The sequence below is a fragment of the Monodon monoceros genome, unplaced genomic scaffold (genome assembly GCF_005190385.1).
Source record: "Monodon monoceros isolate NGI ecotype Baffin Bay Population unplaced genomic scaffold, NGI_Narwhal_1 Super_Scaffold_21, whole genome shotgun sequence".
NCBI classification, from domain to species: Eukaryota; Metazoa; Chordata; class Mammalia; order Artiodactyla; family Monodontidae; genus Monodon; species Monodon monoceros.
The window spans coordinates 149,084,057-149,112,020 of NW_021703778.1; the positions used below are offsets into that span (position 1 = coordinate 149,084,057).

Here is a 27,964-nt window from a genome sequence, read left to right on the forward strand (position 1 = left end):
TTCGGCACCGAGGTCTGACCAGAGGGGGATGTGGGTGCTTTTAAAACATTTAAGTGTTTTAAACAGGGGGTGGGAGTGTTAGATTCCAGCTCGGGAAGAACCCAGAAACTGGACATGCCCTCAGATGGTGACCATTACGAAGAAACATTTGATGGTGAAGGAAGATATCATCTGGTGACCAGAACACAATGGAATAAGACCAAGCCTTGGAGGCTCCTGGCCAGGGAGGGATATACAATGACAGGGAGTTTCAGCAATGTTAGTGTTTACTACTTTCCTTAAATGGCTAAACTTAAGACACATTAAAACGCTTTGGTTGATTACGTGACTGGTTAAACAAGGATTCCAAGGCTGGCAACCTCTGAGACCTGGACTGGAAGTAAGTGGAAGGCACTTGCTCCCCAGGAAGGAGGGCCAGGTGAGTCTCGAGGCTGTAGTGCCAGGGCCAGCAGGAGCTTTGGATGGGCCCACATCTGTGAGGCGGCTGGGAGAGGAAAATGGCCTGTGTTGGTTAGCCAGAGACAGGGTAGGGTCAGTGTGATTTCACAAGTAGAATAGTTATAAAATAAAACATTTTTTAATGGACAAAAAAGCAAAGTGAGTCACCTCTTTTTTTAAAGGTGATGTAGCAAAGGAAGGATGTGAAGCAGTTTTTCACTATTTACAAAATATCATTTAGAGTGGAGGTGGCCACCGTCAGTAGTTGAGGAAATCTCTTGCACAAGAAGTGTGGTTCCTGCAACTGGACTGGAAAGGCCACACACTCTCCTGGGTGAGGGAGAGTTCCTTTAGGGGAGCACCAAAAGGCTCAGTCTTCTGTTTCTTCATATGTAGTCTCGTCAAAGGGCCTGTCCAATAGAGGTACCGACCGATGACGGGAATATTTCAGGTGCAATAGGTCCCCGACTTCATCTATCTCCTTTAAAGCCTAAAATATACAAGACAGAGCAGAGGTTAGTCAGAGCCAGGAGGAGGAAGACACATTTGGTGCTTTATTTTTCTAAAAACAATCATGGCAAGATTATCCTGTGGTGGGACCATGTCCAATGCATTTACTCTGAGCAGACTAGAGTCTAGCAATGGAAAGAGCTGCTTTTTGAGCAAGGACATCAGGCTGACCATGAAGAACAGGTTGTGAAGAGCAGGGATGCAGAATAAAGGGTATAATTCATCAAAATAGGACATGCTGGGAGTTCCCTGGTGACGCAGTGGTTAAGAATCCGCCTGCCAATGCAGGGCATTGGCAGGGGACAGAGGTTCGAGCCCTGGTCCGGGAAGATCCCACATGCCGCGGAGCAACTAAGCCCGTGTGCCACAACTACTGAGCCTGTGCTCTAGAGTCCGAGAGCCACAAGTACTGAGCTCGTGCGCCACAACTACTGAAGCCCACATGCCTAGAGCTGGTGCTCCACAACAAGGGCAGCCACCACAATGAGAAGCCCGCGCACCGCAACGAAGAGTAGCCCCCGCCTACCGCAACTAGAGAAAGCCCACACGCAGCAACAAAGACCCAACGCAGCCATAAATAAATAAATAAATATTTTTTTAAAAAGAGAAAGAGCGTTTTAATATTTTTAAAAAATATATGACATGCTTGGAAGAAGAAGGAATATGTATCCTGAATTTGCCAGGCTGGCTATAATTTGTCATTTCTCCTTTTACCCTCCAGTACTTGCTCTTTCTGTTATCACACTACCACAAAAGTGAGGAGAAGTCTGCACTGGGATGCTTCCTAGATGCAAGATGAAGAGAGTCCCCAAAGTGGGCTGCTGTGCAGACTTAGTAAGAAAAAGTGGAAGCCAGCAAGGAAAGGAACAGAGCCAGCATTTAAACTCAGGTTTGATTTAAAACCCCCACATCCTACCATTGAGAGATTATCTTGTCTTTCCATCAAAACTCTCCCAGTATAATAACTTTCTTTTCTATAAAACCTGCTCTTTTATTTTTCAAATATGTTTCTTACAAAAATTAAAACACTAAGTCTCTTCCTGATTGCAGTTCTAGCCCTACCTGGTAATCTGTGTATGGTTTCTTATATGTACTTAAAAACAAACAAACAAAACCCAACTCCTGGTTGAAGTATACATACATACAGCAAAGTACACAAATCATAGTTCACACAGTTAACTTTCCAAAAAGCAGCACACAGAGAGTCAGAATAGAGAATGACAATATAAGAAAGGGATATATGTTCAGAATTTCTTAGAAAATATTTAATGTAAGGACAAGGAAATTCCAAGCCCCAGATACCTCTCAGAAAAATCCATGGAAGATAGCAAAAATTTTGGAATCCTAGATTCTAAGGCTTTCTAATAAAAGCACCTGGCTCAGGTCACAGAATGCATTTTCAGGTCATGGCAGCTCTCCAGCCCTGTTATTCACTCCCCAAGCACATGTGGATGTTGCCTAGTGGGTCTAATAGGCCTCAGCTCTGGAGACAATGGCTCTATCTAGGACACCATCTCATTAGACTAAGAAAGGGTAATGTGGGCAGTAGAAGCCCTATTGCCTAAGTCTGACTCTCCAAATTTCCATCACATCATATAAATCTTCTGTCCACTCTCATGGTTGTAATCCCATATGAAAATGTACATCTTCTAGTTCAGAAAATCAGTTGATTATCAGTAAATAGACACATATACCTGTTCCTAAATTTAACTTTAAAAAAATCACTGTTTGTAGAGAGGAAAAAGAAACACCAATAAATAGTATTCCTTATTTATTCTAGCATAAGAAAAAAATACTCTTCACTCCAAATGTGAAAAATATAAAAAGCAAATAAGAGCTGGACTTCAACATGCTATCCGAACAGTGGTACCTTTGGGAAGAGGTTTAATTAAAAGCTCCATATAGAAACAATTTAAGATTGAATTTCAGCTGAGTGAACCCATTAACTGTTTATTCCCCTGACCTCTGATACAGGATTTATTAATTTAAAACAATACATGACTTACTAAGATCACAAAGTAAAGGATATTCAGAAGAACATGATATTTTTCATCAATTAAAAAAGAAAATGAATAGAGACAGAAAAAAAGCCACAGTAGCCCAAAGGGATCTAGATAACAAGATTATGACTGATACCACACCAAACATCTCAGATGAATGGGTTTTATTTATATAAAAGGTAAAATTATGCGACTTCCCTGGTAGTCCAGTGGTTAAGACTCTGTGCTTCCAATGCAGGGTGCCCGAGTTCAATCCCTGGACGGGGAACTAGATCCCACATGCCACAACTAAAAGAGCCCACATGCCGCAACTAAACATCCCGCATGCCGCAACGAAGATGCTGTGTGCCGCAACTAAAGACTTGGTGCAGCCAAATAAATAAATATTAAAAAGGAAAAAAAGAGATAAAATTGTAACTAGAAACTGCTGGTCATGATGTGGGGTTACCTGGTCAGATTAGGAATAATGAAGCATTACAAGTACCAACTGTCAACAAATAGTCTACACTTACACTGAACCTCCAGATCACAGGGTAAGATGGGTTCTTAGGGAAAAAACATGCTAATTTAGGGTTGAGTATGGCCCTTGAATAAGAGAATATTCTCGGATAGTTGTGCACCCCTGAGCTAATAAGCTTGCTCTTCTTTTAAAAAATAATAGCTTTATTGAGATACAATTCACATGCCAAAAAATTCACCTTTTTAAAAGTTTACAATTCAGTGCTTCTGAGTATATTCACAAAGTTGTCAACTTTCATCACTATCTAATTTTAAAGCATTATCAACTCAAAAAATAAACCCCATACTCATATCCTCATTCCTCCTTTCCTAGGCCCTGACAACCAGCAATCTATTTTCTGACCCAATGACTTTGTTTATTTCAGACATTTCCTATAAATGTGGTCTTCTGTGTCTTCTTTCACTTGGCATAATGTTTTCAAGGCTCATCCATGTTGTAAGGGTACAAATTCATTCATTTGCATGTGGTTATCCAGCTGTATAGAACCACTAGTTGAAGAGACTATACTTTCACCATTAACTAGTCTTAGCCCCTTGTTGAAAATCAATTAGCCATAGATGTCTGGGTTTATTTCTTGACTCTTAATTCTATTCCATTGGTCTATAAGTCTATCTTTATGCTAGTACTCCACTGTTTCAATTACTGTAGCTTTTTTTTTTTTTTTTTTTTTCTTTTTGCGTACGCGGGTCTCTCACTGTTGTGGCCTCTCCCGCTGCGGAGCACAGGCTCCGGACGCGCAGGCTCAGCGGCCATGGCCCACGGGCCCAGCCGCTCCGCGGCACGTGGGATCCTCCCGGACTGGGGCACGAACCCGCGTCCCCTGCATCGGCAGGCGGACTCTCAACCACTGCGCCACCAGGGAAGCCCCAATTACTGTAGCTTTGAAGTAAGTTTTAAAATCAGGAAATTTGAGTCCCCCAACTTCTATTTTCTTTTTCAACATTGTTTTGGCTATCTGGGGCCCCCTACAATTCCATATGAATTTGATGATCAGCTCTTCTACTTCTTCCAAAAAAAAAAAAAAGCCATTGTAATTTTGATACGGATTGCAATGGATCTACAGATCTTGCTGTACTCCATATGAACAATATTAAATCTTCCAGCCCATGAACATAGGGTATCTTTCCATTTATTTAAATCTTCTTTCATTTCTTTCAGCAATGTTTCATAGCAATATGCAAGTCTTTCACCTCCCCTGGTTAAATTTATTCCTAGGTAGTATATTCTTTTGAATGCTCTCGTAAATGAAATATTAATTTCCTTTTCATGTGTTCATTGCCGGTGTATAGAAATACACTAATTTTTGTGTCTTTTACTCTGCAATTTTGCTGAATATATTTATTAGCTCTAGCAGATTAGTTTTTTGTGTGTGAATTGTATAGCATTTTCTATATACAGAATCATGTCATGGGGCCCATTAATAAATGAAAGTTCGTTTTTATCTCATAATGTTCATGTTTACTTCCATAAAAAAATCATAAGACAAAATGACTTCAACAAACCTGTGGTTTCAAAAAATGCACTTTATGCTTAAAAAAAACCTAAATGGGGCTTCCCTGGTGGTGCAGTGGTTGAAAATCCACCTGCCAATGCAGGAGACGTGGGTTCGAGCCCTGGCCCTGGAGGGTCCCACATGCCATGGAGCAACTAAGCCCGTGAGCCACAACTACTGAGCCCACATGCCACAACTACTGAAGCCCACGAGCCACACCTACTGAAGCCTGTGTGCCTAGAGCCCGTGCTCTGCAACGAGAAGCCATTGCAGCGAAGGGTAGCCCCCGCTCACACAACTAGAGAAAGCCCACGCTCAGCAGTGAAGACCCAACGCAGCCAAAAATAAATAAATAAATAGATAAATAAATAAACAAATAAATTTAAAAAAAAACAAACCTAAATGGAAGGCAAAGTCAAATAATCCTGCAAGTGGATCTTATGAGAAAAATATTAGCACTCTCAACTGGTAAACGTGTTTGTTGGCAACAGAAATCTAACAAGATATACTGGTTACAGCTAAATTATTTCTCTCTTTTTTAAAAAAATTATTTATTTATTTGGCTGGGCCAGGTCTTTAGTTGTGGCATGCTGGATCTAGTTCCCTGACCAGGGATTGAACCCGGGACCCCTGAATTGGGAGTGTGGTGTCTTAACTGCTGGACCACCAGGGAAGTCCCTAAATGATTTCTTGAATGTGTACAGTTATCAGGAGTAAAAACTGTTAGAAAACACAGTGAATTACTATAGCCATTGCATTTAATGACACAGATATTTTTTAAAAGGTGTGCTGAAACTCCTAAACACCCAGATAAAGTAGAGTGGAAGAAAAGTTGATATTGCTGGGTTAAAAAATAATCAATGAAGAAATTCACCAGTAAGATTTTTGAGTAAAGGGAAAATCTATTGGAAAAAATCCAAAAGGTATAATCAAGATAAAAAAGAAGAAAAACAAAGATACAGTATCAATAAACTGAATTCAATTTCAGTGTCAGAAGAAGATTAAGAATATACTCATACTGGTAGGAGTTTTGCTATGAAGAAATAGGGAAGAAAAATCAAAATCTTTAGCAGTTAAGAAAATTAAAATGTCAATTAAACTTTTAAAAACATACATTCATAATATTCTTTAAGATTAGTAGCTCTCCAATGAATTAATATTCTGATATTTCTATCAACTAATTTTATGCAAATATGTTCTAGAGCTCTATAAACTCTCAGAAAGTAATACTTATGTAATATAAAGTCTGAAATCTTGAAGATGTTAGAGACAAGATGGTGGAATAGAAGGACTTGAGTTCACCCCTTCTCACAAAAACACCAAAATCACAAGTAACTGCTGAACAACCATTGACAAAAAACACTGGAACCTGCTAAAAAAGATATTCTACATCCAAAGACAAAGAAAAGGCCACAATGAGATGGTAGGAGGGGCACATTCACGATATAATCAAATCCCATACCCACCGGGTGGGTGACCCACAAACTGGAAAATAATTACATGGTAGAGGTTCTCCCACAAGAACAAGAGTTCTGAGCCCCACATCAGGCATCCCGGCCTGAGGGTCTGGCATCGGAAGGAGGAGCCCCCAGAGCATTTGGCTTTGAAGGCCAGTGGGGCTTGATCGCAGGAACTCCACAGGACTGAGGGAAACAGAAACTCCACTCTTGGAAGGCACACACAAGGACAAAAGGGAAAAAGCAGTGACTACATAGGAGCGAGGGCCAGACCTACATGTTGGTCTTGGAGGGTCGCTTGGGGAGGTGGGGGGGCGGATGTGGCCCACTGTGGGGACAAGGTTACTGGTGGTGGAAGTACTGGGGAGTACTCATTGGCATGAGCTCTCTGGGAGTCTGCCATTTTGACATCAAGACCTGGCCCTACCCAACAGCCTGTAGGGTCCAGTGCTGGAATGCCTCAGACCAAACAACCAACACAGCGAGAGCACAGCCCCAGCCATCAGCAGACAGGCTGCCTAAAGTCTTCTTGGGCCCACAGCCGCCTCTAAACACACCCCTTGACATGGCCCTGTCCACCAGAGGGACAAGGCCCAGCTCTACCCACTAGTGACCAGGCCCTCCCACCAGGAGGCCTGCACAAGCCTCTAGACCAGCCTCACCCACCAGGGGGCAGACACCAGAAGGAAAAGGAACTACAACCCTGCAGCCTGTGGAATGGAGACTGCAAACACAGAAAGTTAGACAAAATGAGACGGCAGAGGAATATGTTCCACAGAAGGAACAAGATAAAAACCCCAGAAGAACAGCTAAGTCAAGTGGAGATAGGCAATCTACCTGAAAAAGAATGGAGGCACAGACCGAGAAGGTACAAGAAATGTATTACAAAGAGCTAGAAGATATAAAGAACAAACAAACATAGTTGAACAAAACAATAAGTGAAATGAAAAATACACTAGGAGGAATCTATAACAGAATAAATGAGGCAGAAGAACGGATAAGTGAGCTGGAAGACAGAATGGTGGAAATCACTGCAGCAGAACAGAATAAAGAAAAAAGAATGAAAAGAAATAAGGACAGTTTCAGAGACCTCTGGAACAACATTAAACATTAAACCAACATTCGCATTACAGGGATCCCAGAAGGAGAAGAGAGAGAGAGAGGGACTAAGAAAATACGTGAAGAGATAATAGCTAAAAACTTCCCTAACACGGGGGAAAAAACAGTCACCCAACTCCAGGAAGTGCAGAGTCCCGTACAGCATAAAACCAAGGAGGAACATGCTGAGTCACATATTAATCAAATTGACAAAAACTAAAGGCAAAGAGAAAATATTAAAAGCAACAAGGGAAAAAGCAACAAATAACATACAAGGGAATCTCCATAAGGTTATAAGCTGATTTTTTCACCAGAAACTCTGCAGGGTAGAAGGAAGTGGCACAATGTATTTAAAGTGATGAAAGGGAAAAACCTACAACCAAGAATACTCTACACAGCTAGGCTCTCATTCAGTTTTGACGGAGAAATCAAAAGCTTTACAGACAAGCAAAAGCTGACAGAATTCAGCACCACCAAACCAGGTTTACGACAATTGCATAAGGAACTTCTCTAGGTTGAAAATAAAAGGCCACAATTAGAAACAAGAAAACTACAAATGGGAAAGCTCACTGGTAAAGGCAAACATACAGTAAAGGTAGGAAATCATCCACACACAAATATGATATCAAAACCAACAATCGTGAGGAGAGTACAAATGCAGGATATTGGAAATGCATTTGAAATTAAGAGACCAGCAACTTATAACAATCTTGTATGTAGACAGGCTGCTATACCAAAACCTCATGGTAACTGCAAACCAAAAATCTACAATAGGTACACACAAACAAAAAAGAAAGGAATCCAAACACAACACTAAAGATAGTCATCAAATAACAAGAGAACAGAAGAGGAAGGGAAGAAAAAAGACCTGTGAAAACAAATCCAAAACAATTAACATAATGGTAATAAAAACATACATATGGGTAATTACCTTAAATGTAAATGGATTAAATGTTCCAACCAAAAGACACAGACTGGCTGAATGGATACAAAAACAATACTCGTATACATGTTGTCTACAAGAGACCCACTTCAGATCTAGGGATGTATACAGAGTGAAAGTGAGGGGATGGAAAAAGGTATTCCATACAAATGGAATTCAAAAGAAAGCTGGAGTAGCAATACTCATATCAGACAAAATAGACTTTAAAGACTGTTACAAGAGACAAAGAAGGACACTACATAATAATCAAGGGATCAATCAAAGAAGAAGATATAACAATTAGAAATATATATGCACACAACATAGGAGCACCCCAATATATAAGGCAAATGCTAACAGCCATAAAAGGGGAAGTCAACAATAACACGATGATAGTGGGGGAACTTTAACACCCCACTTACATCAATGAACAGATCATCCAGACAAAAAATCAATAAGGAAACACAGGCCTTAAACGACACATTGGATTTGATGGCCTTAATTGATATTTATAGAGCATTCCACCTGAAAGCAGCAGAATACACATTCTTTTCAGGTGCACATGGAACATTTCTCCAGGATAGATCACATGCTGGACCACAAAGCAAGCCTCAGTAAATTTAAGAAAACTGAAATCAAAGTATCTTTTCCGACCACAATGCTATGAGATTAGAAGTCAATTACAAGAAAAAAAACTGTAAAAAACACAAATAATTGGAGGCTAAACTATATGCTACTAAACAAGCAATGGATCACTGAAGAAATCAAAGAGGAAATCAAAAAATACCTAGAGACAAATGAAAACATGATGATCCAAAACCTATGGGACACAGCAAAAGAAGTTCTAAGAGGGAACTTTATAGCAATACAAGCTTACCTCAGGAAATAAGAAAAATCTCAAAGAAACAACCTAACCTAACACCTAAAGCAACTAGAGAAAGAACAAACAAAACCCTAAGTTAGTAGAAGAAATCATAAAGATCAGAGCAGAAATAAATGAAATACAAACTAAAAAAAACAATAGAAAAGATCAATGAAACTAAAAGCTGGTTCTTTGAAAAGATAAACAAAATTGATTAACCTTTAGACAGACTCATCAAGAAGAAAGGGAGAGGGCTCAAATCAATAAAATTAGAAATGAAAAGGGAGAAGTTACAACTGACACCACAGAAATACGAAGGACCATAAGCGACTACTACAAGCAACTATATGCCAATAAAATGACAACCTAAAATAAATGGGCAAATTCCAAAAAGGTACAATCTCCCAAGACCGAATCAGGAAGAAACAGAAAATATGAACCGACCAATCACAAGTACTGAAATTGAAACTGATAGCAGTTAACTAATTTCCAAAACTAATTTTCAATAAACTAATTTCCAAAACACCCAACAGGGACTTCTCTGGTGGTCCAGTGTTGAGACTTCGCACTTCCAACGCAGGGGGTGTGGGTTCGATCCCTGGTCGAGGAACTAGGATCTCACATGCCATGCAGCGTGGCCAAAAAATAAATAAATAAAAATAAAAATACTTTGTGTGTGTGTGTGTGTTTGTGTGTGTGTGTAGAAAAACTCCCAACAAACAGAAGTCCAGGACCAGATGGCTTTGCAGGTGAATTCTATCAAACATTTAGAGAAGAGTTAACACCTATCCTTCTGAAACTATTCCCAAAAATTGCAAAGTAAGGAACACTCCCTAACTCATTCTATAAGGCCACTATCACCCTGATACCAAAACCACACAACAATACCACAATGGAAGAAAATTACAGGCCAGTAACACTGATGAACATGGTCGCAAAAATCCTCAACAAAATACTAGCAAAGTGAATCCAATGATACATTAAAAGGATCATACACCATGACCAAGTGAGATTTATCCCAGGGATACAAGAATTTTTCAATGTCCGCAAATCAATCAGTGTGATACACCACATTAACAAATTGAAGAATAAAAACTATATGATCATCTCAATAGATGCAGAATTTTGACAAAATTCAACACCCATTTATGATAAAAACTCTCCAGAAAGTGAGCATAGAGGGAACCTACTTCTGGGAGTTGCCTGGTGGCCTAGTGGTTAGTATTCAGTGCTATCACTGCAGTGGCCTGGGCTTGATTCCTGGTTGGGGAACTGAGATCCCACAAGCCACGTAGTGCAGCCAAAAGAAGAGGGAACCTACCTCAACATAGTAAAGCCCATATATGACAAACCCACAGCTAACATCATACTCACTGGTGAAAAGTTGAAAGCATTTCCTCTAAGATCAGTAACAAGACAATGATGTCCACTCTTGCCACTTTTATTCAACATAGTTTTGAAAGTCCTAGACACAGAAATCAGAGAAGAAAACGAAATAAAAGGAATCCAAATTGGAAAAGAAGTAAAACTGTCACTGTTTGCAGATGACATGATACTATACATAGAAAATCCTAAAGATGTTACCAGAAAACTACTAGAGCTCATCAATGTATTTGGTAAAGTTGCAGAATACAAAATTAATACACAGAAATCTGTTGCATTCCTATACACTAACACCAAAAGATCAGAAAGCAAAATTAAGGAAACAATCCCATTTGCCGTCACATCAAAAAGAATAAAATACCTAGGAATAAACCTTCCTACAGAGGCAGAAGACCTGTACTCTGAAAACTATGTGATGCTGATGAAAGAAATCAAAGATGACACAGACAGATGGAAAGATAAACCATGTTCTTGGATTGGAAGAATCAATATTGTCAAAATGACTATACTACCCAAGGCAATCTACAGATTCAATGCAATCCCTATCAAATCACCAAGGGCATTTTTTGCAGATCTAGAACAAAAAATCTTAAAATTTATATGGAGACATAAAAGACTCTGAATAGGCAAAGCAATCCTGAGAAAGAAAAATGGACCTGGAGGAATCAGGCTATACTGACTTCAGACTATACGATAAAAGCTACAGTAATCAAAACAGCATGGTATGGGCACAAAGACAGACTTATAGATCAACGGAACAGGATAGAAAGCCCAGAAATAAACCCACGAACCTATGGTCAATTAATCTGTGACAAAGGAGGCAAGGATATACAATGGAGAAAAGACAATCTCTTCAATAAGCGGTGCTGGGAAAACTGGACAGTTACATGCAAAAGAATGAAATCAAAACATTCTCTAACACCGTATACAAAAAACCCCTCAAAATGGATTAAAGACCTAAATGTAAGACCAGATACTATAAAATTCTTAGAGGAAAACATAGGCAGAACACTCTTTGACATAAATCGCAGCAATATCTTTTCGGATCCACCTCCTAGAGTAATGAAAATAAAAACAAAAGTAAACAAATGGGATCTAATTAAACTTAAAAGCTTCTGCACAGCAAAGGAAACCATAATCAAACAAAGAGACAGGACTTCCCTGGTGGCACAGTGGTTAAGAATCCGCTTGCAAATGCAGGGGACACGGGTTCAATCTCTGGTCTGGGAAGATCCCACATGCGGCGGAGCAACTAAGCCCATGCACCACAACTACTGACGCTGCGCTCTAGAACCTGTGAGCCACAACTACCAAGCCCATGTGCCACAACTACTGAAGCCCATGTGACCCAGAGCCTGCGTACCACAACTACTGAGCCCACGCACTACAACTACTGAAGCCCGCATGCCTAGAGCCCATGCACTGCAACAAGAGAAGCCACGGCAATGGGAAGCCCATGCACCACAATGAAGAGTAGACCCCACTCACCGCTAAGTAGAGAAAGGCTGCGTGCAGCAATGAAGACCCAACGCAGCCAAATAAATAAATAAACAAACAAACAGACAGCCCAGAGAATGGGAGAAAATATTTGCAAGTGATGCGACCGACAAAGGGTTAATTTCCAAAATATACGAATGGCTCTTGCAGCTCAATACACAAAAACAACCAACCTAATCAAAAAATGAGCAAAGATCTACACAGACAATTCCCCAAAGAAGACATAGAGAGGGCCAAAAAGCACATGAAAAGATGCTTAACATCACTAATTATTAGAGAAAAGCAACTCAAAACTACAGTGAGGTATCACCTCACACCGGTCAGAATGGCCATCATCAAAAAGTCTACTAACAGGGCTTCCTTGGTGGCGCAGTGGTTAAGAATCCACCTGCCAATGCAAAGGACACAGGTTTGAGCCCTGGTCTGGGAAGATCCCACATGCCACAGAGCAACTAAGCCCATGTGCCACAACTACTGAGCCTGTGCTCTAGAGCCTGCAAGCCACAACTACTGAGCCTGCATGCCACAACTACTGAAGCCCACGCACCTAGAGCCCGTGCTCCACAATGAGAGAAGCCACCGCAACAAGAAGCCCACGCACTGCAACGAAGAGTAGCCCCTGCTCACCGCAACTAGAGAAAGCCCGGGAGCATCAATGAAGACCCAATGCAGCCAAAAAAAACAAACAAACAAACAGTGGACCAGGCTTGACTAGACATCATGGTACTCTTCACCACTGCACACACTTCAAAAAAAAAAAAGTCTACAAAGTCTACAAACAATAAATGCTACAGAGGGTGTGGAGAAAAGGGAACCCTCCTACACTCTTGGTGGGAATGTAAGCTGGTGCAGCCACTGTGGAAAACGGTATGGAGGTTCCTCAGAAAACTAAAACTAGAACTACCATATGATCCAGCAGTCCCACTACTGGGCATATATCCAGACAAAACTAAAATTAAAAAAGATGCATGCACCCCTATGTTCCTAGCAGCACTATTTACAATAGCCAAGACATGGAAACAACCTAAATGTCCATCAACAGAGGAATGGATAAAGAAGATGTGGTAATATATACAATGGAACATCACTCAGCCATAAAAAAGAATGAAATAATTTGCAGCAACGTGGATGGACCTAGTGATTGTCATACTAAGTGAAGTCAGAGAAAGAGAAATATCATATGATAACATTTATATGTGGAATCTAAGGAAATGATACAAATGAACTTATTTACAAAACAGGAATAGACCCACAGACTTAGAGAACGAACTTATGGTTACCAAAAGGGAATGGTGGGGGTGTGGGATAAATTAGGAGTTTGGGATGAACATATACACACGACTAGATATAAAATAGATAACAAGGACCTACTGTACAGCTCAGGGAACTCTACTCACTCCTCTGTAATAACCTATATGAGAAAAGAATCTGAAAAAGAATAGATGTATGTACATGTATAAACTGAATCACTGTTGTACACTTGAAACTCACACAACATTGTAAATCAACTATACTCCAATATAAAATAAAAATTTTTTTAAAAATAAAAATAAGATACTGGTGAGAAGACAGACACCTAAATCAATGAAACAGAACAGACTTTTCAGAAATGAATTTACACAATATATTCAACTGATTTTTGACAAAGTTGTTAAGGAAAACACATGGAGGAATGATAGCCTTTCTTCAAAAAATGATGCTGAATATGAATAATAGCCTAAAAGACCTCTAAAAACTTGATAATATGAAAATAAAAGATAAACAATGAAACTTGGACATGAACTTGTACAGATACTTTATCACAGAAGATACACAGATGGCAACTGAGCACATTAAAAAAAAAAGGTTCAACAACATTTGTGATTAGGGAAATACAATCTAAAGTCATCATGTTATCCAATATACATATTAGAGGGACTAGAATTTAAAAGTATAATGGACGCAGCTTCGATCCCTGGTCGGGGCACTAAGATCCCACATGCTGCAGGGCAACTAAGCTCAGATGCCACAACTAGAGAGAAGCCTGTGCACCGCAGCGGAGGATCCCACATGCCATAATGAAGATCCCGCATGCCGCAACTAAGACCCGACGCGGCCAAAAATAAAATAAATATTTTTTAAAAGTTAATAAGCCAATCCTAATTCAGAGAGAAATAAGAAAAACATTAGAAATACTGATATTGATACGAAGGTGTGCTTTACTAAAATATGTGGGATTCCACTGACATGGTGTTCATTGGAAAATCCATATCCAAATCAAAAAGTTAGAAAATAATAGCAAAATAACCAACAGAAGGATAAGAAAAAATTCAAAAGGGAAAAATACACTAGAAATTCTAAAAAAAAAAAAATTAGACAAAAAATGCTAAAAAAAAAAGTCTGAAGTCTCAGGTGTGAAATAATAGCATATTAAGAGAATATCAAGAGATGAGAACATATTAAGAGGCCATAAATAATTACATTCAGTAATAATTATGAGCTCCTACTATGTGCCTGGCACTGTGGTAGGTCCTGGGGATACAGAATGAGAAAAATAGACTTAGTTCCTCCTAAAGATTTATCTAATGGCAAAGATTGCCATTAAATAATTACAGGTGTAAAGAATTTCCTAAGGGAGAGTCTTAGGATTTCCAGAAATATCTAGCCTAGAGGGTTTGGGAAAACCCTTGAGCAAGTTTCTTTTAAGTGGAGATGTTAAGAATGAGTAGCAGTCAGCAAGGCAAAGGGGAGAGAAAGGTCAAGAGAGAAACTGCCACAGACAGAACAACGCACAAGAAAGCTCAGGGGAGAAACAGCTAGAGTAGAAAGAGAATGTAGAGCTGTAGAGATCATAATGAGAGAGAGTGGAACAAGATGAAGCCAGAAAATTCCCTAGAGCCCTGATCATGCAGGGTCTGGTGGGCGATGCTACCAGTTGTGCAATTTTTTGTAAACAGCAATGTATTAAGCAGCATTGTGCACTCCCTCCTCTACTTCACCAGTAAACACCTCAGGTGCCCAGAGAGCATCAGGACCAACAGATGATTAAGTTCACCTGATACACAGGCCTTCTTAGTATAAGGTATATTATATCAAAGTGAAAATGTCTACTTACAGTATCAAGCATTTCTTTGGTATGAGCTGCTGACAGGCAAAACCTGGCTCTGGACTCAATGATTGGGGTAGCAGGAAATCCTACCACAACGACACCGATATTCCGCTTTAGCATCTCCCGTCCAAAGGCGCTGCAGAGGGAAAACAAGAAAAGAAACCAGGGAGAATAATAAATCACACAGTACAAAGGCCTGAATGATGTAAACTCTTGGGTGATACAGGCACTAGACAGTTCTATTAGGAATTTCTTCTAACTTCTATGAAAGTTAAAATTGACAGTTTACAAAGACTTCTTTTATTCAATCCTAAAGTGGTCTTCTCCCAAATAGTTTCCTTCAGAAAGGTGAAAGAATATTGTTGGCACAGACCAATTTTTAATAGGGCTTGCCTAAAGTAATTTGCAACTGTAGCCTTAAGGTGTCACTGACATGTAACAGTGGTTCAGAGGTTTCAAAATGAACTTGAGTTCAAAACCTGGTCCTTGCAGGCTTGGCAGTTTAAAAAATTCTTAAGCTTAAGGATGCAAAGGATCTGGACATCTTTCTGCTGGCAGAAAGGCTAAGCACTAACCTTCCAGACCAGGCATTTTTTGGATGGACTTAAGTGTTGAGCTGCCTTTGTAATTCAGGGATTCCTTTGGTGTTTGTGAGGCCAGCTCATCCCCAGACTTCAGATGACCACCCAGACCACACAGTTCTTGTTTAACGCCCCCATCCCAAGTCAAACTCGTGGCATGTGACCTTACTCTACATCTGTATCTTGCCCTAATTAACACAATTCTAACTTTCATGTAAATTTTGTTATTTACTAAATTACGTTATTCTTTGTCCTTTTCTCTTGTTGACCTACCTTATTCCTTTCTGACTTTTCCCTTAGCTGTTTAAAGCATTTGTTTGAGAATAAAAAATTCCACTCACTTTAGTAATAGCACCAGCTTTCCCCACTCCTAGTAACAGTACATCCTCTTCAATGTGTTTCCTTTGTGTCAGGCCAAGTCCTGCATCTTTAGCACATGCTCCCGAACTGTCTAGTGCTTTATTCCAATTCTGCCTTACTCTCTCTAAATCTTAATTATAATGTACATAGTCAGTTTCACCTGTATAGAATAAATTAGACACAGTCCTCTCTAAAGAAAGCGTTCTAGACTAAGTCAATCCTCCAGAACAGGTAACTTTTTGAGTTTATTTATGACGATAATTCCATTTAAAGAAGAATGAGGGAAATCCTACGCTTCTGCTTTGGTGTAGGATTCCCTCATTTCCTCCATCTCCTCTGAAGGCCATAATGCCAATTGCCCATATGACTTCCTACTGGAAACTAAACTCCTCTTTTTCCCTCAATGAGCACCCTTTCCCAATATCCCCCATTCACTAACTTTGGAATCACCATACTTCTAGGTTCCCTGATTTAATTTTCCCTCCTATATTCACTTTAATCAACATTTATTGAGTGCAAGGGGCTGTGGTGGGCGCTGGGGATTCAAAGATGAATAGAAATATTTGCTCCTTTAATGAGTTCCATTAAACCTGAGAAATGATCCTTACTCAATTTTGTATTTACAATCCAGTCAAAACTCACAAATCTGAAAAGATGTGCCTTTTTTACTGAACCTATACTAAGCAGATGACTCCTTTATTTTATTTTTAAAATAAATTTATTTATTTTTGGCTGTGTTGGGTCTTTTTTGCTGTGCACGGGCTTTCTCTAGTTGCGGCAAGTGGGGGCTACTCTTCGTTGCGGTGCGTGGGCTCTAGGTGCGTGGGCTTCAGTAGTTGTGGCACACGGGCTCAGCAGTTGTGGCTCGCAGGCTCTAGAGCACAGGCTCAGTAGTTGTGGTGCACGGGCTTAGTTGCTCCGCGGCATGTGGGATATTCCTAGACCAGGGATCAAACCCGTGTCCCCTGCGTTGGCAGGCGGATTCTTAACCACTGCGCCACCAGGGAAGTCTGACTCCTTTATTTTATATCTATGGTGCAATTTTGCACATAATTATTTTGCAAATAATTAGATTTGTCCACTTCATATCTGCTTTTCATATATATTTTGGTTTCGTTATACATCTGTACTTCTCAAATACACTGAAAGCTATTCCAGGGCAAAGATTTCCATTATACACGCCTTGCACAAGCCAGAGAGGCTGGTGTAAAGTGCACATCTGACCTCATGGCTCACTGTTCCCCCTTGGGCACTGCACTTCAGCTCCACTCACCTCCTGCTAGTCTTCCATCAGCTAAGTATGTTCCTGCATTGTGGCCTTTGCACAGAAGCTTCTTCCTCCAAGTGGCTAACTTGCTCAGCTAGTTCAAGCTCAGATGTCATCTTCCCTTACCCCTGAGGCTGTCGAGGGTGACCACCCCATTTAATACTGTAATCTGCCCACCCACAGTGCACTCTCAAACCCCATATCCTGCTCTATTTTTTCCTATAGCCCTTAACACTTTCTGGCATATTACATAATTTCTTTATTTATTACGTTTGTCTGACTCTTGCCCCAGTAGAGCATAACCCCATAAGGACATGGATTTTTCTGTGTTTTGTTCACTGATCTATCTCAATCCCCCAGAAGAGTGCATTAAACTCAAATGTTTGTTTAAGGAAAGACTAACAAGTTAACATATTTTACAAATTGGAATCCACTTGTTTAATCTACGGCAGATCTAGCAAACAAAGGTTAACATAATGAGGCCAAGACAATTTTACCTAACAAAATATATAAGCCTGGTCTCACATCATGGTAAACCTTAAGTCTAATAAGAGGGCAATCTGTAATCTGCAAAAAGGTACCCAATTTTGGCTGGCATGTAGAGCATCAGAGGCACCACTGGAGAATCTTCATTTCCATAGATGATGAAGCCCATATTTTTCAGACGCCTCCTGAAATATCTGACGTTTTCAGCTAACTGCTGTATACACTCTTTGCCTGGAAAATCATGGGGAGGGAAACAAAATAATACTAAGAAAGAAGAAGTGGAAAAAGACAGCAATCTCCTCCATCTCTATTCTATCAATCAATTCTATGTTTTGTTTCTTCCTTTCCCATATAAAATATTTTTGCACAGTAAACTGTATGGAATATAAGTAGAAACAAATATATCTTGCGTTTGTATTCTGTCATAGTAGGTGTTGATAGCAGATTTTATAGTAATGTACAAAATAAAGTTTAATGACCAGTATTTCCACGGCACATTAGCATCTTCAAACATTTTCATTGATACTACCTCATTTAACACTCTACCACCCCTTTACAGTAGGTTGGATAATTATTATCATTTTCATTTTATATATTAGGAGACTCACAAAGGTTGTGAGTGGCCTACAGTTACACAATACTGAGTGGCACAGTTGACTAGAAGCTAGGCCTCTCAACTTCAATATTCATTCCAAAAACCGTGCTGCAAATAATTTTACACATAAGACCAGAGACAGAACCTTTCAGAGCCCCATATTTTCCTCTTAAGAGTTTATGTTACCATTTCCCTAAAACTTCTACCAGACAGCAATAGCATACACATATAATAATGTAAAAATCATATTTTTAATCCTACTTTGTTCATCTTCCCTAAAACACAAATGGATTAAGACACACATTTCTCTAACTGCTGATTGACTAAATATTTGGCCTGGTTTTGACTTTATGGTAGGTCAATCTATGAACAGATGTCCAAAAACAATCGTTCTGTTACAGAGAGCAAGACATAAATTCAAAAGATCAGCTTGCAAAGGGTGAAGAACTGTTTTATGGTTTTCTAAATCACAAATACTCACAAATAAGAAAAGGTTGCAGTCATTTTCACATACATTAGAAAGCCAGCAAATTCATATTTTAAAAAATACAACCATACAGTTCAAAGGTAAGTTAATCAATTGCAAATACAGATGACTAACAAATGTCCTTAGAATCAAAACACTAACATATCCGTCATTGATGGGAAACTACTCTAGATAAGTTTGCTACAAATAACCCCAAATTAATACTCTATATGTAAATAATTTCAAGTTGACCGGAGAAGCACATACAAGCTTAGATTAGTTTAGTGTGAACACTGAAGAACATCACTTAAGTTATGACATACATCTTACACATATTAAAACAGACATTAAGGTATGTTAAGTTTATGTTGACAACTGATGAACCACGTACTCTAATTTTCCCCTAGAAATACCGACACATGCTTACTCTACATTTAGAATAAGAGACTTCCACTTCCAGCCATGATAAAGTACTAGGAACCGGATTTTCTTTCCTGTTTGTAAACAACAGAAAGCTGGACAGAGTATATTACAAAATGGTTTTCAGACATTGGGCCCCAGGCAGTGGGGGACTGTGCTGTTGCAGAGAAGGGAAAACAGAAGTGAGTCTCTGGATTGTCCTCATACCACCTGGAGACAGGTCCCGGGCTGCTCCAGGAGTGGGGACCTAGTCTTGTCAGTTGAAGACATCAGATTTTGGAGTTGGGGAGGCTAAGGTGGCTAGAATTTACTGGGCACACAACAGGGGAGGAGGAAGGTGCACAGAGAGACCTTTGGGGGTCTACAGAAGAGCATCTGGCAAAGTGCTGATCTGAACACGTATGAGAAGAAACTATGAGGGGCTGGAGAAAGCTCCAACAGAAAGCAGCAGACTGAACAATTCCCAGCACTCATACAGTTGGGAATAGCTTCTATTTTCACCAACCAAAATGGAAAGACCTCAGAATCACATTAGTAGTGGAGCTAAATTAGCCCTAGACTAAAACTTGCTCTGGCCCACCCTAACACCCCTTAAAAGCAAGTCTTAAAAGGATCCAATTGATTCCAAGAACAAAGTCCAACATTATTACCTAAATGAATACAAAATGCAGCCCCTAGTAATGTAAAATTCACAATGTGTGACGTATAATAAAAAATTCTAGGCATTCAAAGAAACAGGAAAATATGACCCACCAACTAGGAGAAAAGTCTATCAATAGAAACAGACCAGAAATGACAGAATATTAGCAGACAATGATACAAAAATGCTATTATAAATATACTCCATACATTCAGAAAAGTAGAGGAAACATGATGAAGACAGAAAGAAAATACATAAAAAGGGAACAACTGATACATGCAAAAATGATGAATCTCAAAAGGATTATGTTAAATGAAATAAGTCAGACACAAAAGACTATACTCTTGTGAATTCATTTATAGGAAATTCTTAAAAAGACATAATTACAATGATAGAAAACAGATTAGTGGTTGCCAGGGAATGGAGAGAGGACTGACAGCAGAGCGGTATGAAGGGGACTTTTCAGGGGTGACAAAAACATTTTATACTTCAGTTATGGTATGGTTACATGACTGTATACATTTGTCAAAACTCATGGAATTACACACTTAAAATCGGTGAATTTTATTGTATATAAATGATATTAAAGGTTTTTAGAAACTGTGTGACACATCTGCTAATTTAGTGTACATTAATTTTTCCTGTACCACTTATTATTTTACAACTTGCTACCTTTTTCTTATCACAAACTACCTTTTGTTAAAATATTTTTTTCTTATTCCAAGATTATCAAGAAAAATTATCAAGGAGAAGAAGAAATGCTAAGAGATTTAGACCTTACCTTTTCCACCTATGGCTATATCATTCTAAGCAAGTTCTCTGTAACAAAAGTAAGTGGAAATCTCAGTCTCACCATTCATTGTCATCTGTTCCTTGACAAGAAGAGTCCCAAAAGAAAACACATCTAAAATAACATTCACAGGCAAAACTGGAAGATACTGAGAATAGGCATTTAAAATTCCCAACTTATATATCCTTATTATTGCTGAATAGTATTCCTTACCAAAGATATACCACAATTTGTTTACCCATTTATGTGTTAATGGACATTAGAGTTGAGATTACCAACTTTCATTTTGGCAGTTATAAAGTTCAGATTTAAAAGAATTCTCTCTGAGGGACTTCCCTGGCAGTCCAGTGGTTAAGACTCTGTGCTGTCAGTGCAGGGGGCACAGGTCTGATCCCTGGTCAGAGAACTAAGACCCCACATGCCATGTGGTGCAGCCAAAAAATTAAAAAAAAAAAAAAAGAATTCTCTCCTAAATAGAGGATGTGGATAAAAGGGACCCTTGTACACTGCTGGTGGGAATGTAAATTGGTGCAGACACTATGGAAAACAGTATGGAGGTTCCTTAAAAAACTATTGATAAAAATAGAACTACCATATAATCCAGCAATTCCACCTCTGGGTATATATCTGGAAAAAAGAAAACACTAGTTCTAAAAGATACATGCACCCCAATGTTCACAGCACTATTTACAGTAGCCAAGACATGAAAGCAACCCAAGTGTCCATCAACAGATGAATGGATTAAGAAGATATGGAATATATAAAATGGAATATTACTCAGCCATAAGAAAGAATGAAATAATGCCATTTGCAGCAACAGTGATGGACTTAGAGAATATTATGCTTAGTTAAATAAGTCAGACAGAGAAAGACATATACTATATGGTATCACTTATATGGGCATATATCTGGAAAAGACGAAAACTCTAATTCTAAAAGATACATGCACCCCAGTATTCACAGCACTATTTACAACAGCCAAGACATGGGAGCAACCTAAATGTCCATCGACAGATGAATGGACAAAGATGTGTGTGTGCAAGTGTGTGTGTTTGTGTATACACACACACACAGTGGAATATTACTCAGCCATTAAAAAAAAGAACTAATGCCATTTGCAGCACCATGGATGGACCTAGAGATTATCATACTAAGTTCAGACTGAGAAAGACAAAATCATATGACATCACTTATATGTGGAATCTAAAAAAATGATACAAATGAACTTATCTACAACACAGAAACAGACTTACAGACTTAGAAAACAAACTTATGGTTACCAAAGGAGAGAGGGAAGAGGGGAGGGACAAATTAAAAGTATGGGATTAACAGATATAAACTACTATACATAAAATAGATAAGCAAAAGAATTTACTGTATAGCACAGGGAATTATACCCATTATCTTATAATAACCTATAATGGTATATAATCTGCAAAAATAATGAATCACTGTGCTATACTCCTGAAACTAACACAATATTGTAAATCAACTATACTTCAATTAAAAAAAATTCTCTCCTAAATATTTATTTAAGCATCTTAGTCATGTCCAAATAAGGAAGAATTACTATAATTAGCAACTAACAGCTCAGTTTCATTTGCTTCTAACTGCTTTAGGTGGATATGGTAAAAGAATGTACTACAGTTGACCCTTAATCCACATATAATTTATAGTCGGCCCTCCATAGCTGAGGTCTGCAGATTCAACCAACCAGGGACCACGTAGTATTGCAGCATTTACTGTTGAAAAATATCTACATGTAAGTGGACCCGGGCAGTTTAAACCTCTGTTGTTCACAGGTAAACTGTATTTATACTTTATACACAAAGAAACAGGCCCATAAATGTTAAACTACTTTCTCTAAGGCTTTTCATTCAGTAGGAGGAAGATCAAGGTTCTGACTCCCGTTTAGTGCTTTTTCTTCTAAACCACAGCAAGAAATTATGTACTTTTCAAACTTTAAAGTGTTTAACCCTTTATTGGGTAACAATATCTGTATTTTACTTTTTAAACGGCACTTACTAGCAATGAATAGGATAGGGATGAATGGGTGAAGGAGCCTAAGACACAAGGCAAGTATGAGACAAGTGGAAAGTAGTTCTTCCAATAAACTCATCTGGAATAGCAAACTGCAATCATCACTGGTGAGTAGGGAATAAAGACTGAGGGGAAGAATCAAGACCAGTGCTGGAGAAAGAAGCAAACTCAATTAGAAATAGTGGTCATAGTGAATCCCAGAAATTAAGTGGTCTGTTTATCCAACAAAACTACTAGGCTGAACCATGAAACTGCCAATATTTGACTATTTTTGACCTTAAAAAGGCGATTTCTTCTGATTCAACCTAATAATTTCAAAGATAATAATAGGAAAAGCAGCCAAGTTAAGTTACTTACAAATCAGTAAGCTTTTGCAGTTATATGTATTGGGAAAGTGGTTGTCCCTTATTCCTGAAGTGACACTGAATTTTAAAGACAACACTGTTACCCATTTTGAATTAAATATCATATAAAATACCAGTTAATATTAATACAAGAAGCATGGTACTTAAGTCCAATCTGCTAGCTCAGTTCTAAAGAGTTTTCTTACTGCAGAGCTGCAGCAAGTATTTGGTCTAACACAAATTTAAAAACAAAGAAAGGTTAGCCTTGTTAAAAAAAAAGATACCGGGCTTTCCTGGTGGCGCAGTGGTTAAGACTCTGCCTGCCAGTGCAGGGGACACAGGTTCGAGTCCTGGCCTGGGAAGATCCCACATGCCGCGGAGCAACGAAGCCCATGCATCACAACTACTGAGCCTGCGCTCTAGAGCCCGCGAGCCACAACTACTGAGCCCACATGCCACAACTACTGAAGCCTGAGCGCCTAGAGCCCGTGCTTCACAACAAGAGAAGCCACCACAATGAGAAGCCCGCACGCCACAACGGAGAGTAGCCCCCACTCGCCGCAACTAGAGAAAGCCCGCGCACAGCAACGAAGACCCAGTGCAGCCAAAAATAAATAAATATATTTTTTAAAAAAAGATACTAACTCTTAAAAGGTCTTTATCCTTGCCTCAGAGAGAACACAGATGGTAATATAAGAGATCAGCATTCTTCTCTACTTTTCAAACATAAATCTTTACTTTTAAGGGTGATAAAAAGCATAAAAGCAATTTAGAGAAAACCTCTGTACTGATTCTCTTGAAGTTCACAAATGAACCTTACTGTGTTGGCTGTCCTTCTGGAATTCCTTAATACAATTTGTTAGAATGAAGCGATTTTTAGAATCTCTTCAATTAAAACCTACAGCCTGGCATGAAAGAGAGAAAAGTAAACACATATGTGTAGTTAATGTCCCAGAAAATGTAGCAATAACTTTAACTGGTCATTTTTTAGTCCTCAACTTCTTGTAATAAATTTTATGCTAAGGAGGGAAGTAATGAATATGATGGATCAATAGGTTGTGATGGCATCATTATTTCTTTTAAGGAAATAGAAAGCCTAAAAAGGGTGGAAGATGGAGGTAGAAGGAACAGCACAATTATCTACGTATTGATAACCATTATATATTGATAACTTTAAATCACTTTTACAATACAGAATTACATAGAGAGTTATATTTATTAACCACTGCTAAACGCATTTGCAGTTGTACTAACTGCATTCCAGACATTTTCAAAAGAAATATTTTTACCAAGTCTTAATCCAGATTTCTCAGGGTTCTCAGGCTTGTAATCTTAGGGTTTGAAGGAACTACTCTGTTATTACTCAAATAAAATTCTGTAAGCCCTCCCAGACAGTTATTAATCAGAACAGATGGTGTTCTATGAGATAAAAATTTTCTGAAGTCTCCGAGCCAGTTAAAAAAAAAAAAAAAAGATAAGATCTATGCACAGAACAAGAAATACAAAAGGCAGCAGATACTTTGTCTTAAACGGCATTAGTGCTAACTACTCAGAACTCAGGCTTCAAAAGATATAACAAGTACTTACCTGTTTACACAGCAATATAACTTTCAATTTAGCTGATGAGCTTTTATATAACTTATAATCAGCAAAATGAGTTTGAGTCTGCAACTTCAAAAAAAACATTTCCGGTGTTAACCAAAATCTTTCAAAATAAAGGACACAAACATGACTGATGTTCAGTCAGAGTTGATCCCCTAACTCACATTATACTCCATTACACAGCTCCTAATCTTCTTAGATTTCCTGGATATGCTGATATAATCTGCCTTCCTGGGAAAAATAAAATAAAGTTACTGCTATTCCTCAGACTTACACTTTGCAATTAATCATAATGGGCTAGAAGAATTTGAAACTGAAGAGCTTCTTCCCCCCTCCCCACTTCTTCTTAAAGGTCATAATATCAAAGCACATACGGGTTTTCTCAGTTTAGGGTCCCCAAAACAGAATACATAGCCCCAAGAATGGTTTCAGTTAGCTTTCAGCACTAATTAGGAGTTATGGGACATAAGGCAGGATGAAATATGGAAAAATACTACCCATCACCTTCTTCTAATTTATACTATCAAAGACATTACATTATGAATATTTCACATAATATCTCTTTAATACTTTATGTCTAAGAATTGAACTTAACTATCAATCTTTCAGTTTACTCATCTGTCCAAAGACTTATTTTTACTATCTGGTAGGTTACTTTTTCTAATATTTTACTTTGGTTGGACTATACTGCAGAGTGAAAAGGAACATGTTTCACTCCTGTGGTTTTTCTCTTGAAAAGCATCTTCTTTAAAAAATAGAATAAACTCAGACATCCTCAGTGTTTACTCTGCCTATGTTAAACACATGTCTCCATTGATATCTAAAACTGGAGCTTATATCTTGAAGACTTCTTATACAAGTCTTTATAGTATCAGGTAACTCAAATCACATGCACACTATGTTTTCAAAGGCTATTTCCAAAGTAATTATGGAAGCTTCTAGTACTGACTCCCTTTAAAGCAAAGAAACTATGTAACATAGTAAGCACAGTGCCAGGCTCAATAAATGCTTCTTCATTTTCCTTTTGCCGGTAAAGCAATTTCTAATCAGGGGAAAATTATATTTAGCTTCAGTTATTATATCTCTAAATATTACCAAGTCAACTACTAACCAGCCTTACTTCCTGATAAGATACTACTTTATAGTCTTCCATAAGTGAATGGACGAACGTGTTGATTTATATTAATTTAAATGAACTTGGCATTCTCTTGCACTAGTGGTACTATATCTAAATCCAATATTAGGACAACAGCTCCATCTCCTCAGCTGGAAGTACTCTGGGCTTATGCAAAGGAGGAGTTAGGTGTGCCTTAATTACTGCCGTTATAGCAGCTCCAAGAACTGTAAATAGTTGGCATGGCAGAAAATCTCAGATGCAATCACAATGACACTTTCAAAAGAGACAAGTAAACCTGGGCTAAGAAGAAGAATTCAAATTCCTTTCTTGCTCAACACTTAAAACCACAGCATCTTTCATACACCACATCCGTAACTTCTGAGAAGAAGAACAGATTATTAGTAGACATTCTCATCTCTCTCTTTTGGAAACAGAGGCAACTCTAAGAATTATTTTGCAGCTGAGGAAACTAACTTAAGACCCGAAGAGGTTATGTAATTCCAAGTGGAAGAACCAGGATTTGAACTCTCTGATTCTTCTGGTTTCAGACTGTTGTCTTAACCACTACTCATTGATCCACTTTGGCTTCTATATTAAGTAGAACTGACTAAAAGGAAATACTAGGAATAAAACGCCTAAGAATAAACCTACCTAAGGAGGCAGAAGACCTGTACTCCAGAAACTGTAAGACACTGACGAAAGAAACTGAAGATGACACAGACAGATGGAAAGATACACCATGTTCTTGGATTGGAAAAATCAATATTGTCAAAATGACTATACTACCCAAGGCAATCTACGGATTCAATGAAACCACTATCAAATTACCAAGGGCACTCTTTGCAGATCTAGAACAAAAAAAACTTAAAATTTGTATGGAGACACAAAAGACCCTGAATAGCCAAAGCAATCTTGAGAAAGGAAAATGGACCTGGAGGAGTCAGGCTCTCTGACTTCAGACTATACTATAAAGCTACAGTAATCAAAACAGTATGGTACTGGCACAAAGACAGACTTACAGAACAATGAAACAGGATAGAAAGCCCAGAAATAAACCCATGCACCTATGGTCAATTAATCTACAAAAAAGGAGAAAAGACAAGCTCTTCAATAAGTGGTGCTGGGAAAACTGGACAGCTACATGTAAAAGAATGAAATTAGAACATTCTCTAATACCATACACAAAAATAAACTAAAATGGATTAAACACCTAAAATAAATGTAAAACCAGATACTATAAAACTCTTAGAGTAAAACATAGGCAGAACATTCTTTGACATAAATCACAGCAATATCTTTTTAGATCCACCGCTTAGACTAATGAAAATAAAAACAAAAATAAACAAATGGAACCTAAATAAACTTAAAAGCTTGTACACTTGAAACACTATGTATAACTGAACCACTTTGCTGTACACCTGAAACTAACACAACATTGTAAATCAACTATACTCCAATATAAAATAAAAATTAATTATCTGGCTCTGCTCTCAGGAAAAGATGTGGTGCCCAGAGGCCTCCTTTCATCCTGCATTCTTCTTCCCAATTTCCACTGTAAGATTTCTGTCATTCCCCCATCTTCCAAAAGGGGGCATCCTACAAAATTTTGGTCAACCATTGCCAGTGTTTCTCAATAAGACTGCTATTGGCATTTGGGGCATAACAATTCTTGGTTGTTAAGGCTGTCCAGTGCCCTGTAGAACATTTAGAATCACTGGCCTCTCGGCAATAAATGCCAATAGCATCTCTCCATAGCCCAGTCTGTGACAATCAAAAATGCCCCTAGACTTTTCCAAATGTGCCCTAGGAAGGCAGCACTGTTGCTGGTTGGTTGAGAACTCCTACTGGTCCTGTTATTTCTTTATAGGAACCATGGATTTCTTTTCTTTTGTATCCTTAAACCTGAGTTGGAGATGCATTAGCTATATGATTTGAAGCATGTTTTTACGTCCCTTAGATTCAATTACCACATTTACTCTAGAGGAAGAT

The 27,964-nt window shown here is 38.6% G+C and overlaps 1 protein-coding gene across 1 annotated transcript in view; it reads right to left on the reverse strand.

Annotated features, from left to right (window-relative positions):
* Positions 1-557: 557 nt before the first annotated feature.
* The window catches only part of SPTLC2 (serine palmitoyltransferase long chain base subunit 2), a 109,853-nt gene continuing 82,446 nt past the window's right edge, over positions 558-27,964 (reverse strand). Inside the window, exons 10-12 of the mRNA XM_029237523.1 lie at positions 18,057-18,192; positions 15,274-15,403; positions 558-928 (exon numbers count right to left, since the gene is read on the reverse strand). Coding sequence (XP_029093356.1) covers positions 809-928; positions 15,274-15,403; positions 18,057-18,192 — 386 coding nt within the window. The 3' untranslated portion in view covers positions 558-808. The remainder of the gene's footprint in view (positions 929-15,273; positions 15,404-18,056; positions 18,193-27,964) is intronic.